Consider the following 17500-nt stretch of genomic DNA (forward strand, 5'->3'; position numbering starts at 1 on the left):
AGAACATCACTCTCTATACTCCGCCCTTCTGGTTCTGATGCAAAGCTATTTCGTCTCACTACAAGCAATAATAAATTAAACTCTCACCGTGTTGCTCTTTTACGTATAGCTTTTCATTAATTCCCCTGCAATTTATGTGCTCGTCCATACAATGCAATTTCCTCACGGTCGAAAAAACAAATAAAAGAACAGGAATTATTTTGTTGTGTTTTAAATTGTCGAGGATAAAGTGTAATGTATATCAGTCTCTCTCTCTCTCTCTCTCTCTCTCTCCTCTCTCTCTCTCTCTCTCTCTCTCTCTCCTCTCTCTCTCTCTCTCTCTCTCAGTACCTTTGTTAACCTCCTGCCGGCGTTGCGAGGTGAAATATTCTTTGTTCTGTCAATCACAAACGTTCAACAAACAGAACGGACACGAGAGGCAGCGATGACCACCTGTGTAGAGAGAACTGTGAATGCACCAGGTTTATTCAGTCCGTGCTTTATATTCATGAGCCTTCTTTGTTCCTACTTTGTGTCCCGTGCGTATGGCGTTTTCGGGAAGGATGAAGGGAGAGAGGGAGAGTGGATGAGAGAGAGAGAAAGGGAGAGGAATAGGAGAGGGAGAGAGGGGCAAGCAAGGAAGACAGACAGACAGATAAGCAGATAATAAATAAAATCAATGACAAATAAAGGTGCATAAGCAAAAAATATGCAGTTAGAGAGAGAGAGAGAGGAGAGAGAGAGAGGAGAGAGGAGAGAGAGAGAGAGAGAGAGAGAGAGAGAGAGAGAGAGAGAGAGAGAGAGAGAGAGAGGGGACATACACACATACATACATACGTAGAAACTGAAAGAACCAAACATACATACCTAGAAAGAAAAAAAAACAGACAGGCAGGCAGACAGACTTAAGTATATATAGAATTAATACATATGCAGCCAGATACTATGTTTTTTTTTTTTTATCTATTTCTTCACACACGCGACATATTTTAGTGAGTCTTCAATGAGTTTTCCGCATTTTCAGTTAACATTTCCTGTGATATTCAAAGGGAACCCGCGGGAAAATGTCACCAGGCAAGATTGAAGCAGAAAGAGTGTGAAATTCATTGAAAGTGAATTTTAATATTAAGAAATTTCTCACTTATATTATATACTCGCACCTGAACCCTGTGTGTGTGTGTATGTGTGTGTAAGAACTGCGCTATCCTGTCGGTATATCCGCTTCACACAATACATCCTTAATATTTATAAATCTGCTGCTTTTGTTTCTCCTCCTCGTCTTTCCACTCCTCCAGTCCATTCCAGGTAATAATGGTAGTATTTTGAAATCCGTTCTTTCCTACACCGAGCAAGAACTTTGTCAGCCGCAAGGAAGTGCTTTCAGTTACTTCTGTTCATCCCTCTCGTGTCCCTCGTGTCTTAGCCCGGATAGATACAGGCGGAGGGGAGAAAGATTGAAGACAGAGTTTAGGAGATGGACAAGAGGAGACACGGACGGAGAGGCAAGGAAAGAGATCGCCATAGACACAAGAAGTCGTATCTAAAAAGGGGAAGAAAAACATTACTGGGATAAGACATGAGAAAACACGGAGGGAAAGACACGGAAAGAGATTATGGATACAACAAAAACACATGTAATGGGAAGCAAAATCAACACTGTGATGAGAAGTAGGCAAGTTTTCTCTGCGGTTTCTTTGCGGTTCCTCTTTGAAGTTTGGGGTCAAGGGGGTTTTAGATATTGATCTGTGGACGGTGAATGGAGGGGCTTGGGACTCATCAGTGACTTCGCGTTGAGGCAAAGGTGCGGCGTGCCCTGGGGAGCCCTGAGCACTCCTCCTTTCATCAGTGTATCCAGAGTCCCAGCAGCTTCAGAAAAGTTCAGTGGAGGTCCTGAAGGATGTCTAGCCTTTTCAATCCTGCTACTTCACAGGCTTCACCTTTCACTGCTGCACAATTCTTTATAAATATCTAGACGGTCATTTTCTGCTAGTTAAAAAGAAAAGTTTTACAGATAAGAAAAGACATAAGTTTTCTTCTATTGCTCTTTTTTTTTTTAGTTTTTAATGGTTTCTGTAACCTAGAAGAGATTAAAGTAACCTCATATTCCTTTTCTTCTTCTCTCTGTGGCTATGTAAACAAATTTCCACAATGCTCTTGATTAATGTTAGCAAAAGACGTCCATAGCAATAAAATAGTTAACAAAACGCGTGAATTAAGACTGATACACTTTTAAGATGCCACTCATAACATAAACAGGGATGCCCAAATCTTCTACTAACATTATTTCGGATCAGTCAAATAAAACAGGACGAATCAGATGGGGAAAAGAAAAAAAAAATGTGGTGTAGGCTGAAGGCTAAAATTAACTTGAAAGGCACCACTCATAGCAAACAAACACTGTAACTCAAACCTACTAGTCTTGCTTTAGATTAGTTAAATAGCACAGGGTGAATCAGAGGAAGCAACAGGTATCACAACAGCACGATAAATTGACAGGCACCACTCACAGCAAACATAAGCAGTGTAGCTCAAATATTCCACTAGTCTTGCTTTGGATCAGTTAAACAGCACAGAGCGAATCAGAGAAGACATCAAGTGTTATAATCACCATTAGTACTTGGAGGGTTAAAAGCGCCGCAAAGAGTTCCTCCCGCCTTTGATCCTTTGCCTCACCTTGGGCCGTCACAGAGGCAGTGGCGAGGCTCAATGTGGGCCAGGCAAGAGGCTCCCGTCCCCTCCCCTGGGTCCATTAAGAGAGGCATTAAGGAATATTTATGTGCAAAGTTGTAACATGACTGGCGACGTGCTCAACGAGAAGCGATGGTAAAGGAAAAGCACTGAAGGCGAATGAGTGAAGATAAATGGATAAAGAAAGATATCACTGAGGAACGCAAGAACAAAGGGTAATAGATCGTTTGACTTATGCCGGGTTGTTTGTGATGATAGAGAGCTTGATAAAGAATTAGATTACAAAGAAACACAAGAGGAAGAGGAAATGGCAATAGATCTCTTGCCTTTGTGACGAGAGAGGTTGCTATCCCTTAGAAGACCTGAATCTTTTATTGACGACATTGGAATAACAAAACTCCCTCAAATCAATTCACAAAATCTCATTGCATAATCTTTTGACCCTGAATGTGAAAAGAGAGTTTATCGTCATTCAGAAGACTTGATTTTTTTTCTTCCATAGCAGCGGAGCAACACGACACCCTCAAATCAATTCACGCAGCCAGATATTATGATTTCAATGTATATCTTCACACACGTAACATACTTTAATGGGAGTTTTCAATGAGTTCTGCGTTTTTTTCTCTCTCTCTCTCTCTCTCTCTCTCTCTCTCTCTCTCTCTCTCTCTCTCTCTCTTTTTCTCTTTCTCTCGTTGCATGATACTTTGAGCCTGAACTTAAAGCCTGAAGACTGTCACATGTTTCTTGGATTCCTGCCATTGAATCATTCTCTTATGCAAATACCACACGTAAATATTCCAACATCCCGTATCCACGCGAGGCAGTGACGAGCAACAGCGTCATGTATCCAGGTCCAGGTATCGCCGCCAGCACTCACGTCGCCTTGTGTTAAATCGCTTAATATTTTCGTTCAGCGGCCCTCAAAGAAGAGAATATTTCACCTTCGTCACCTGCCGCCCCGCCATGCGCCTCTCACGCCCACGCCCACGCCCGTGACGTCGCCACCACTACCACCACTACCACCCGCAGCAGGAGCCCACACTCTCTGACGGCTGGCTGACTTCCAATAGAGGACTTTCCACCCCTTTCCTTCCCTTCTTTTCTTCCCTCCCCACGTCCTCTTTCCTCCCTCCCCTCCTCTTCCACCTCACATGACCTTTTCTTCCGTTCCACTAATCCGTTTTTCATTCTCTTCCCTGTTTCGGTTTCTGTTTTCTTACCTCTCCTCTTCCACATTTCCATCCACCTCCTTCTTTCCTTTTCCCTTTCTTCTCTCTTTGCTCTCCATCGTTTTCCTTTTCTTGTTTTCCTACCCACTTCCTTTCTCCTTCCTTCATATTTTCCCTCCCTGTTTCTTTTTTCCCATTCCTTCACTCTCCTTTCTTTATTCCTTCATTCACTCTTCCTCTGTTCTATATCCTTCCCTTTTCTCTCCCCGTTGCTCTTTCAATCCTTCACTCTTCTTTCTCATTCCTTCTTTCACTCTTACTCAGTTCTCCTTCCTACCTTTCCTATCCTCTTCCTGTTACAATCCTTCAATTTTCTTTCTCTCTCCCTCATTCCTTCTTTTCCTCTCCCCAATCCCCTTCGCTTCCTTAACTCTTTCCTAGTTCTCTTTCCTCTCTTCTTCCAATCCTTTCCCTCCTCTTTCTATATTTTTCTCCCTTTCCTTCCCTTTCCTTCCCTTCCTTCCCCTTCCTTCTTCCCTCTCCTCCCATAATCGACCATTTCTGGCTAAATTATTTTCAGGCCAGGTAGGTTCCATTCACCTCAGGTAAGGAGAAGATAGACAGACAGACAGACAGCTATAATCTAGTGGTCACATAACACTGTAGGTAGAGGGAGATGGTGTGTGTGTGTGTGTGTGTGTGTGTGTGTGTGTTACGTAAACCGAGTAATTGAACCTCAGACTCCTTTGTGTTCTCCGGAGGCTTGCAAATCATTCTCATATTTAAGGTAGATGTTTATATTTCATCCTTGCGTTGCGCTTAATTAATCCCTGAGTGGTGAGCCCGAAATAATTCCTCGCGCAATATTACTTTTAAGCAGGAAGAAGCGAAAGGAGAGAAAGGATACATGATGAAATACCAGGAAACGGAGAAAAAAAAAAGAAAGGAGGGAACAGAAACGTAAGAGAAGAAATGAAGAGAGAGAGAGAGAGAGAGAGAGAGAGAGAGAGAGAGAGAGAGAGAGAGAGAGAGAGAGAGAGAGAGAAACAATAACAGAGAGAAAGAAAACGCTCAACTCACAGCCTCTAAAAAGACTGAAAAAGATACCTAACCAGTTCAGTTCCCCGGAGTGTCGCCATCCTGTCCAGCCAGCGCCTGTTAGCTCTGCGTATTGAGTAGAAGATGAAGGTTCACTTGGTATAATCTGAGCCTCCAGGAAGACGCGTAACACAACACTATAAAGCCGACATTAAATTAAGTTCTATAGGCGTATATTCTAGAGATCAATAGTGCTTTCTCTCTCTCTCTCTCTCTCTCTCTCTCTCTCTCTCTCTCTCTCTCTCTCTCTCTGAACGTCTTCCTTCCTTCCTTACTTCTTTTTTCTTTCTTCTTTCCTTCTTTTCTTCCTTCCTACCTTCCTTCCTTCCTTCTTTCTTTTCCAGTCCTCTACACAGTCATTTCCTTCTCCTCCCATGGCTCTCTCTCTTCCTCTACGTCTTTTTTTTTCTTTCCTCCTGTTCTTTCTTCCTTCCTTCCATCTTGTCCGGTTTCCTCTATTATATTTCTTCTTCAGTCCCCCCTCTTTCTCTCTCTTCCCCCCTTACAAGTGCCATTTGCTTAGCTTCCAAACTTCTCTCCACCGATAAGCAGACGTTCATACAAGCTCATACGGAGTCCTAAACTTGGTCCAGACTTGTGTAATCAGCCACTTCAGCCTCCAACTCTCTGGATTCACCGCTGTGACTACGACTATCTCCTCCCACTCCAAACTCCAGCCACCTATGTTACGTAAGTCCCTCCTCGCCCTCCCAAGCACCCACTCGCCGCTGGTTCCCTTGCTGTAAGTCGTGGGACGCCGTGGGATTAACCTCACAGGCTCACACACGCTTCCCGATTCTCCCGTTTTTTATTGCACTCGTTTTCTATTGTGGTGTAACGGTTTTAAGAGCGGTTCTCTTCCTGCCTCGGTGATTATAATGCTTTCTTTATCTGGTTTGGCCTTGTGTTGTTACGTGGTGGCTGGGAGAGCGAGGGGAGGGGAAAGATAGGGGAAAAAATAGGACGAGAACGGAAGGACAAATGATAGGTGAATGTCCCTTAGGTTGAAATGCAGAAAGTTGAAGTCTGACATCATATATTCAAAGCACTCATGAAGTCACCGCTGAGGGAGATGCTGAAAATGGACACCTGGATGAATCACACGCGTGGATGGAGAAGAAGAATGAGAGAAAGTAAAAAGAAAAGCGACAAGCGTGCAGTGAGGCAAAAACACATGATCAAAAACTGAGAGCCTTTAAAGCCAAAAGTATTAATATGTTACAGGTACAAATGTTAAAAAAAAAAAAGACATACGAAGGGTAAAAATGAAAGACGTCCTGAAGCCATGAGGGAAAAACAAACGGAAATCCGGCACGCAACAATGAAGGAATAAAACCACGAACAAGACAAACGTACGAGGATATGGAGAAAGCAAAACTAGTAACAGATTCCGTGAAAGGGTAAAGAATTCATAATTTCTTCTTAGCGATTACATTCAAATTCCGATGAAGCACAAAAGAGAGAGAGAAAAAAATAAGTACAAGTAATTAGCCTACAAATAGAGAGGAATGAAAGATAAAACAATAAATTCCAGGAGAGGTAGTAAACATAGACAGAAAAGCGAGAAAGGGAAGAAAATAATGGAAACATCTTAACAAAGGCGAGAAAAGGAAAATATAAGAAAATCTGGTAACAAAGGAACGAAGAAAAGGAAAAAAAAAACCGAATAAGACCCGTTAAGAAAGAAGAGAAAAAGGGAAAAAGAAACAAAACCTGAGGACAAAGGATAGATAAAGTTAACGAAACCTGGAAACGAAGAGAACTTAAAAGGAAAAATTCAATAAAAACATACGAACAGAGGACAGAGGAAAGAAAAAACAACATAACCTGATAAAAAGAAGAGAAATAAGAAAAAAATAAAGAAAACATAATAAAAATAACGAGAAAAAAAATAAGCTAAACGTATTTTGCCATTTTGAACACAACACGAAAACAGAAACTGAAATAAACTTGAATGAATAAAATGCAAAATAAAAAGAGTACGAAACACATCCCCCCCAAAAAAAAAAAAGAATAAAAAAATGAATAAATAAAATGAAAATAAATAAATAAATAAATAAAAAATAAACATGAATGAATTACGAAAATTACGAAAAAAAGCTAAAGAAAACAAAAAAACAAATGAGAAAAGCAAAACAAAAGAAAAATCATAACGAAAAAAATAAATAAAAGTGAATCATAAAATATATACAACAAAACAAAAATAAAAACAGAGTATAAAACCATAAAAACTTAAACACACACGAAAGAAAAAAAAATACAAAATGAAATAATAAGAACAGGAGGTTGAAAGGGAGCGTTAACAACTTCTAACCTGTCATGGTGAGGATGCCAACAAAGATGCCAATGTCCCTGCCGGCCAGCATCACCTCCTCCGTGCTGGCCTCGCCCTTCCTGCGCCATGCCGCCCACAGCCCGATACCCAGGATGATCAGGTAGAATACAATGATTGCCACCAGCCCAGCCACGTTCAGGCCCCCGCCAGTCGACCTGCAACACACCAGGGCATGGCTTGGCTTGGGTTGGGTTGGGTTAGGTTAGGTTAAGTTACATTAGGTTACGTTAAGTTGGTTAGGTTAGGTTAGGTTAGGTTAAGTTAGATTAAATTAGATTAGGTTAAGCTACGTTAGATTAGGTTAGAAATTAGTGACGATAGTGACCACACGAAGACATGAAGATGATTGTTAGGAAAAATAAATAAAAAAAAATAATAATGAAACCTGGAGAATTTTGGAAAAGTTCATTTATAAATACTAAGAGCGTGCATTGACACATACGCGCGCACATCCACACACACACACACACACACAAACGTTTAATTAATTTGTTGTTGTTGTTGTTGTTGTTGTTGTTGTTATCACATATTCATATAATTTAATACCATTGCATTAATATTTTTTATTTGAAGATGTTCAATCATTGATTGTTGTAACCATGTTTTAAATTTTACCCAGTTTTCTTTGTATTTTCCCAATATATACAAATTAACCTTTGTAGATTTTAATAAACACTAGCCTGTTAATCATTATCTTTTATTATCACTGTCAAAATAACGTCTATTACCATTGCTGCTACTACTACTACTACTACTACTACTACTACTACCAACAGTACTACTACCACTACCAACAGTACTACTACCACTACTAACACAATTTCCATGATCAATACACACGACACAAAAGGATCAAAAGAATGACATGAAGCAGATCTCCCACAAAACTCAATAACCGAACAAATAAACTTCCGCACAAATAAATAATGACAATAGATACTTCTTTCCCCGGACACGCGCCAGAAAACACGGCCAGAATCCAACACCAAAATACAGTTAAGGGAGATTCAAGTCCACATAACCGTAAATCTCAAGCGAGGATCGACGCTTTTATGGAAATTTCGTAAATATAGGAAAGAAAATGTCCCGCTGTCCTTCTTTCCCTTGACCATACAATAAATCAAGCTTAAGTTTCTGAGCGGATAAAAAGATCCATAGAAATTCGTAAATGTAAATTCTACGGCCAGAGAGAGAGAGAGAGAGAGAGAGAGAGAGAGAGAGAGAGAGAGAGAGAGAGAGAGAGAGAGAGAGAGAGAGAGAGAGAGAGAGAGAGAGAGAGAGAGAATTATCGAGTGACCTGGCTTCAAAATTACTGCGACAAGGGCAACCACCTCCTCCTCCTCCTCCTCCTCCTCCTCCTCTTTCTTTCCCTTCTCTTTCTCCTTTCCTTCTCTTCCTTCTCTTCCTCCTCTTCCTTTTTTTCCTTATCCTCCTCTTGTTGCACCTTTTCTGTTCTTATGTTCTTATGTTCGTCTTCGTCGTCGTTGTCATCGTCCTCCTTCTCCTCCTCGTCCTCCTCCTCCACTTCCTCTTCCTCCTCCTCCTCCTCTTCAGGGACTAACACGTGTAAGCCTACTGACGTCCTACAGATTTCCTATGTTATTGCTTTCTACGTCCTCCTCCTCCTCCTCCTCCTCTTCTTCCCCTCACACACTCACCGCTAAAGACCTTGCCAGTCTTAACGCGCCGGCAGGTTAATACAGGAAAAAAAACATCAAAGAAAGAACAAAGTGCTGCTGACGATACTGTAATGGTTTCTTTAACCTACTTTTTTTTCCGGCAGAATTGTGATCAAAGCCAGCACTTCCTCAAACCTCTTACAGGCCTTTTTACTTGATCGTCATTATGGAAATTGCGTATCGCGTTTTCCTGAAGGAGTTGCAGAAGTGTTGCGGGGGGAGGAAATCTTAATATTCATCGTTTAAAGAAAATGTGACTGTTGGTGCTTCCTTCGCATTTGCGCTCAGATAAACTCGATAAAATTAGCGGCATATTACCAAAAGTTTTGTTATCATTTCTCCCTTTACTTATTATTAGTATTGATATTGTTCCTCTACTTCTTATGATTCCTCGTTTCCTTTCGCCTCCGTGCTCAGGGATACTTGATAAAACTTCCGACAGATTACCAATAGCGTTATTATTATTTCCTGTACTTCTTGTTGGCCATTGTTATTGTTGTTCTGCTTCTTCTTATCATTCCTCGCGTCTAGGCTCAAGAATACTCGCAACGAAAAGTCAACGGCAGATTATCATTACCATAGTCACTAGTCCTTTCTTTTTTTATGTATCAGGGAGATCGACCAAGGTTGGGAAAAAGAAAAAAAGAAAGAAAGAAAATGGCATAAGAGAGCCGAGGGAGGAAGCCAATTCATTTTCTGAGGTATCTCGAAAATTTCCTGAAACAGTTCGCGTCGCAGGCAGGAGGAAGCACACAAACAAAAGCGTTTCAGAGTTTACCAGTGAGAGGAAAGAGAGCGTGAAAATCTGGTTAACTCATTTATTAGTAAGATGAACAGAATATGGATGAGAGAATGTAGAAAGGCATGTGCAGTGAGGCTGTGGGAGAGAGAGAGAGAGAGAGAGAGAGAGAGAGAGAGAGAGAGAGAGAGAGAGAGAGAGAGAGAGAGAGAGAGAGAGAGAGAGAGAGAGAGAGAGAGAGAGAGAGAGAGAGAGAGATATCCTGAACTATTTCCTTTGGCTCTAAATCATTTTAATGTGAGTCAGTACAACAAGCGACACCCGAGGAAGCTTCGCCTGCGTGCCAGATAGGAATTCTATTGACATTCCTTCTCGTATGGACACAAACACGTGACCTCGATCCCACGTGACCGTACACAGACGCGTCACCGGTGATTGAATGTTATCGTCTGACATTTCCAAAATACAACATACAGAAAACAACAGAAATTAAAGAAAATGTGTGACAATGTTAGACAGGATGATACAAAACAAAATTTGCCAATACATTAGAGTAAAAATAATTCACAATTCATAAGCAAATGTGTGACTTCATATCTTTATATTTTATTTTACTTGGTTTCATTTCGTTTACTTCTCTCATCAACTAGGTGAACTTTTGTTTCGTGACAGGAAAAAAAAGAAAAAAAGAAGTTATATTAAAAACTTTCAAAACATAGGCAGGAAATCATTTGTCGTTAACGCAGGACAGAGAACAAAAAAAAAAAAAAAAACATTCCTTTTATATGCAACACGTACAGAAGTACAAAGCGAGGCTCATATGTTACTAATGAGCCAGGTACTCTCACGTTTACACATCATATATACAGTATTTATATATAGCCGCACTCAGACAGCTTGCAGTCATCAGCCGGGGCCCTAGAAGGCACACTGATAACCTTTCATCAAGATTACTATCTGTCATCACTGCGAGCACTATGAAAGGTTGCTTGCATTGATACACAGAAATCGAGAGAGAGAGAGAGAGAGAGAGAGAGAGAGAGAGAGAGAGAGAGAGAGAGAGAGAGAGAGAGAGAGAGAGAGAGAGAGAGAGAGAGAGAGAGAGAGAGAAAGGTGGTTATTTTCTGTCTTTTATATACTGTAGGAGGGGCACCGGCCAAGGGCAACAAAATTCGAAGAAAAAAAGTCCTGTGAGGTGCTGGTCCCCAGACAGAATCAGAATCTACAGAACCATTTCAGAAGCTGCAGCATAAAAGTCTGCGTTCTAAAAAGTTGCACTCGTTTAAGGAAAATTTTTATGGCAGTGACAGTATTAAATATCAACGCAATTAACTGCCTTTTACTTCAATGCCTTTATAGATTTCCCTTTAATCATTAATAACAACAGATCAATTATACAAGTAATACATTCCTCTCGCTTTTTTGCAGAACATAACCAGCGTGTACATCTGACTTTGATGATTTCAATTAATTTCGCTATCATCATGGTAATAACATGCCAATTATCGCGCGAGCGACATGTCTCTCAACCCTGCAGATATAGTTATTCAAATGACAATGTTCACTAGATTAATACTAAATGCAGCTGAGGAGGAACCTTCAACAATAGTGCCTGCTGGTGTTTGTTGGCCGCCGCACACGCAGCGGCACAGGGAACGAACTCAATTAGCGAGCACGTGTCAATGGCTCCAACGATCGTAATAACACCTGCACTCACTCGCAAAAAAGCTACGCAGGTTGGATAATGAGGCCAGGAGTCGCGCTCACCTCCATCACTCGCGTCTGGTGGATGCAGGTAAGGCCAAGGTCATTAAGGGACAATACCTGGCTTATTCTTTTATTCAGCGGATGGCAGTTATATAGCACGTTTTTTTCATTAATTTTTTTTTTTTTTTTTTAGAGTTGAGATCAGTTTTTGTTTTCAGCCAACTTCATCTACTTTTAGCCAATATTTTGTAGTTTCCGTGTTTTTTTTTTTGTGTGTGTGTTTGTTTATTAGAAATATAAGATAATATTACCACATTTACATTCTCTCTCTCTCTCTCTCTCTCTCTCTCTCTCTCTCTCTCTCTCTCTCTCTCTCTCTTCATATCGTGCATCTAATTTACATAGTAATTTATGAGTACAAAATGTAAAGCAACGGAAATGGCTCTCTAAAATGAATTATTTTCACGATAACGGCTAGGAGTTGATTTTTTTTTTTTCGCTATTTTTTGCTCCGGGTCCTCCGGAGTTTTGCTTTTAATGGTGCTGATTTTTAGCCCGTAATTTGACTTTACTACAGAGAACATATAGGGAAAAACAGGCAGACAGACAGACAGATTAAGCGTTCTTCAAAATATGAATCAATACTGAGCACTGAGGGAGAATGACATCACAGCCTCTCGCTTTCACTCAGCCACAGCACCTTGAGGCAGCAGGCACTGCGTTCTGGTGGCCTTGGGTAAGGTCTGGACGTGGTGCACAAGCGCAATTATGAGGCGGCTGTGTTGTGATGCAGACCAGTGGGAGTGTGCGTGCGTCACTGTTGCTAAAACGTGATGCAGTTTATTCCAGTGAATTAAGGTGAAGGTTGAGTTTACCCTTTCACTATTTGACTCATGGTTAATTGATGACAAATCGCCTAGGGGCATTTCTTTTCGTCAAAAGGAGTTTCTAAAAATTTCACTGACTGTATGTTGGAAAATCTTTTCTTTTGGTATCTTTCCTATTCATGCAGGTTCGTGTAAATATTTCCTACAGTGGGGTGAACTGTTGCATGAATAATCCAAGTTAATAAGTTGACTAGATTAAAGATGATTAACATACTTATCACGCTAAGTCAGTAAATTAAGTCGACAAGTGAGGTTTGCAAATTGACAAGCTAAATGACATGTAAAGTTTTACGTCAGATTATATAAAGTTAATAACGTTAGGTTAGGTTTGCTGCTGGATTTTGTTAATTCCCAAGCACATTACTGCTTATCACTGCCGCCGCTCCCCACTAATGGAATGTTCATCACTACAACATGACTGTGTGGACAGGATGCCAGCGAATAAAGTATAATTGCCGGCATTCAGGACGTTTAATAGTGGCGGCATGCCGCTGCTCCCTCAGCCCCAAGCCTGGCCAGCTGTTCCTCCACGCACACCCGGAAACCAAAACCTTTCCTCTAATGGACAAAAAAAAAAAAAAAAAAAAAAAAAAAAAAAATCCTCTAATGGACAAAAAAAAAAAAAAAACCCTCTTTTACTGCTGATTGTCTTTTGTTAACATTCAGACCGCTATTAAAAACAAGTTTGTATACACAAAACGAAAAAGAGAAAAGGTTAATTTTTATTTTTCTAGACTACAGAACTATTCAAGAGATTATAGTAGAAAGAGGACTCTAAAAAAATTATAGGTGATTATGGAGAGAGAGAGAGAGAGAGAGAGAGAGAGAGAGAGAGAGAGAGAGAGAGAGAGAGAGAGAGAGAGAGAGAGAGAGAGAGAGAAAACGTCCGGCAATGAACGTGTTAAAGCCTGAAGGTGTGAACAGGAGCCAGTCTCTCATTTATTTACTTCAACCCGTGAAGTGAGGGCACACCAACGATGACAATTTAGCATCCTTCCTGCTGGATCTAGCGGATATGAACGTCAATCTGGCAGTGGAAACCCCGGATTTCACGAATAACTATTAGATTTTCAAGTCCAAGCTAGAGGGAAATCTTCAGAGCTTCACCTACAGTCTCGCGGCATTTCTGTATCAGCCTAGCACATTTCGATATCTGTAGTTGGCATCACTGGACACGACCCTCGCCACACACTGCTGGCCAGTATTCAGAAACGCTTAGCTCTCTCACCACGACTATTTTCAAAGGCCACATAGTTTTTTGTGTTAATAAAGTAGAAACCTTGTTAATCCGTCATTGGCACCATTAAAAAAACACCATTAAAAACCCGTGTAACATCAACTGGAGGCTTTTGAAAGTAGAGATGTGACGCAGAAGTGTTTCAGAATACGGTGCTGGCGGGTAAAGCTCAGCGGCGGCACCAGCTGATAAGTGGCGGTGTGCAGGAGCTTTGGAGGGCAGCGGCAGGAGTCCCTTTGATGCTCGCCGGCGTACAGTGGTGCCAGTATGCTGCTGCTGGTATACAATAATTTACTGTGTACACTCGCTCAAAGCCGGGTAGGAGGAAAGCAGTGACGGATTAAAGGATATAAAAATGGTTTGATTCTCTCTCTCTCTCTCTCTCTCTCTCTCTCTCTCTCTCTCTCTCTCTCTCTCTCTCTCTCTCTCCAGCGTGTGCCTAAGTGTGTGTGTCAATAGTTAAGCATGCTGTTTTCCTTTTCCTTCTTTCCCGCTGGGGGTACCTCCATGTTAAGCACGTACAGACATGGCCGATGCTTCGTCATGCACGAGGGTCACGGTGTGGTGCTTGATGCCTTGTTGACGACATGGGGAGGCGGCGGGAGAAGGAAGATGCAACAGTTAACTCTCTTTAACTCTCCTACAGTTGTTTCTGTCCGATACATTTTCCTGACTGACACTCTTTCACTTGCATCATCTGACTCCCATCTTTTGCAATTCTGTGACTTGACACTTGCATCTTCTTTAACTCCCATCATTTGACAATTGAATCTTCTGTGACTCCCATCTTTTGCAGTTCTACGACTTAATACTTGCATCTTCCTCTGTGACTCCAGTCCCTTGCAGTTCTATCGCTTGACACAGTGACCAGTGTCAAATCAAAGAGGACACACGCTCCAGATGTAATCCTCTCGGCGATAAACTTTAAAATGGTAGTTTAGCATTGGCCGCCTCGCTGGATTTGTGAGTTCTATTTTCTGCCAGCTAGTTCTCGTTTTCACTTTTAAGGGTTTGGAAGTGATTCAGGGCAGCATCAAGACTCATCCCGTTGAGACTCAGAGAAGCACGCTCTGATCACTGCGATTTTCAAGGCTTTTGTTCGGCTTTCAATTAAAATACACACCAGACAGAATATAAATAACAGCAAAGAGAAGTGTGTGTGTGTGTGTGTGTGTGTGTGTGTGTGTGTGTGTGTGTGTGTGTGTGTGTGTGTGTGTGTGTTGGAGGAAGGGACTATTGTGGATAAAATAAAATGATAACACATTGAAAGTAACAAGAAACTGAACCAGGTATAATAAAACTACCTTCCTTCATTTCATCCTCTCTCTCTCTCTCTCTCTCTCTCTCTCTCTCTCTCTCTCTCTCTCTCTCTCTCTCTCTCTCTCTCTCTCTCTCTCTCTCTCTCTCTCTCTCAACATCACCTACTCTATCCCTTCACCCCATCTCCTCACCCCATCACCCACCAACACCCAACTATTTCCTATCCACTATCCCTCCCGCTCCTCTCTTCAGTAAATCCCATTCTGAGAGGATTTACAATATCCTGGAAGAGAAAGAAAATATTTATACAGAGTTGAACACTTTTGTCTCGCTATAAAGGTGCAAAAGATAACCTCAGGCACAAGTCCTCGCCTCTCACTTCCTGGAATTCGTGCTTTCAAGATCATATTTATTTCACTTTCTTTTGGTTGGAAATGTGATTGCATCGTGTACTGGTGTTCTTCGTGTTTCAGTAGAGCGTGTGTCGTTATGGAAATGCTTTGAGAGGAGAGAGAAAGGTTTGAGTTCTCTCTCTCTCTCTCTCTCTCTCTCTCTCTCTCTCTCTCTCTCTCTCTCTCTCTCTCTCTCTCTCTCTCTCTCTCTCTCTCTCTCTCTCTCTCTCTCTCTCTCTCTCTTTATCGTGTGCATAAGTGTGAGCCAATGCCTAACCATGCTGATAGAGAAAGTAGGAGGGAACAGATACTCGTACCTGTGTTCCAGTGAGGAAAAGAAGATGAGGTTTAATAGAGGAGAGGTGGTGTTTTACAGATTGAAAATTAGATCGAAGACAGCGAATGCTGCAGAAGTTAATGAAGAAAAAGTTGAGGGGGTGTCAAGACACTTAGGGTAGATACCAGAAGAACAGTCCGACCTGGGGACATTTGTGGTCTCCTCCCCAGATGGGGACTCTGAGGCTGATGTAGGAGAGGCCACGATAATTTTTGAATTTTGAATGAAAGGTGTGTGTGTAATTAGGTGCTTGTAGTTTTGTGTGAAGGAATAGAATTGTTTTTTAGAGGGCAGGCTGTGACTGCCCCCTTGTGTTGTGAGACACAAAGGAAACGTCCAGTGAGGTCACAGCTGGGTGTAATGATAACTTCACAGCACCCCCTAAACAGTGCTTTAGACTTCACTGGGATTCTCGTTTCGGCAGTTGTTTACTGCCTACTCTTTGTTTCTTTTACCAAACAAAAATACTAAACAAATTTAACTAGAAGCTTCAAATAAACCCATGAAAATCACCTAACCCGGACACTCCAACCAACAATAACAAGACTAACGGGAATAGGAATACGAGGATAGGGAGTAAGGCAGCAGGTGATGCTCTCCCAGCGCCCCTCACGCAATCGTCCCATTCCCTCCTCCACGTGTGCTCCTCAGTGCTGCCCTCTTTGGGAAACAGCGCAATGAAATAGGAATTACGTAGATGTGGCTGGAAGATTAGTGGTGGCGGTGGTTGAGGTGGTGGTGGTGGTGGTGGTGGTGGTGGTGGTTCTAGTAGTAGTAATAGTAGTAGTAGTAGTAGTAGTAGTAGTAGTAGTAGTAGTAGTAGTAGTAGTAGTAGTAGTAGTAGTAGTAGTAGTAGTAGTAGTAGTAGTAGTAGAAGCAGTAGTAGTAGTAGTAGAAGCAGTAGTAGAAGCAGCAGTAGAAGCCCCACCACCACCACCACCACCACCACCGGGTGTGAATGAAACACCAGGAGCAAAGTAATATCCTCTTCTCAGTGCCACAGGCTTAAGTCAACTCTTAAGGAACTTATCTATCCCTCGAGTAGGAGCCAATTGACGTTATCTGAAGTACCCAATTTCTTCGAGGAAAAGGCTCCGCAGAAGTTGTAAAGTTGAATGTTCTGCCGGTGAGTGCAGATTGAACAGTAGGTTGGCGTGAGGAGGCAAGACCAATGGAGGCAAAAGAATGGAACTGTTATTACGATGCGCAATTCTCCTCTTATTCCAATTTTACTGCATTTATTTTTACCTTTACCTTCTTAACCCTTTGACTGCTATTTGGTACATATTTTCTTAATTACTAATCACTGATACATCTTTCTTTACTTGTTGTACAGCCACCTGCGACCTTTAAACGTGGTAAAAATTGCAAAATCTATTCTTTTTAATCCCCTTCCTCTTTGCAGATGCTTATCAATATTTCATGCATTACTTCTGGTGCTATTAATTGCTTCGTATGGCAGTGAAGGGATTACAGACTCTGACCTTTATTTTTTCTGTTTCTTTGGTACTACATCTACAAGTGTATCCTTTTTATTTCTTTATCTTAACATATACTTCACTGTTTGCTTTTTCTATTTCAATTTTACACTTTCAACAGTATTTTGTCTTGTTCTAATATCCTAACTCTTTACTTCTAGTTTCATGTGTTTATTTCAACTTTCATATATTCATCTGTTTTTACTTTCAGTTGTATTTATTTCTTTACTTATACTTTTCTCAAATTCTTAGTTTTGTCTTCCTTAACTTTAATTTTACATCTACTCTGATTATTACTTAGGTTCGTTCTTCCCTTTACTTTGGTTCAAATTGACTTTCGATTTTACCTTTACATTTATACTTTACACTTTCCTTTACTTTCCATTTATTTTCACTTTCTCGAGGCGTTCAAGGTGTTCGCTTTGTCATAGTCACCTTTCCCCTGTTTTCACCTCGCCAGTGAACAACAAGTCACTCGTGGCTAAGAAAGCGATAAAGAAGGAAGGAGAGCAGAC

At 41.2% G+C, this 17500-nt stretch overlaps 1 protein-coding gene across 1 annotated transcript in view; it reads right to left on the bottom strand.

Moving 5' to 3' along the window:
* The window catches only part of LOC135089637 (high-affinity choline transporter 1-like), a 167806-nt gene that overhangs the window by 109261 nt on the left and 41045 nt on the right, over positions 1–17500 (bottom strand). The window contains exon 3 of the mRNA XM_063985496.1: positions 7249–7424. Coding sequence (XP_063841566.1) covers positions 7249–7424 — 176 coding nt within the window. The remainder of the gene's footprint in view (positions 1–7248; positions 7425–17500) is intronic.

This window comes from Scylla paramamosain, chromosome 33, assembly GCF_035594125.1.
Source record: "Scylla paramamosain isolate STU-SP2022 chromosome 33, ASM3559412v1, whole genome shotgun sequence".
Lineage (NCBI taxonomy): Eukaryota > Metazoa > Arthropoda > Malacostraca > Decapoda > Portunidae > Scylla > Scylla paramamosain.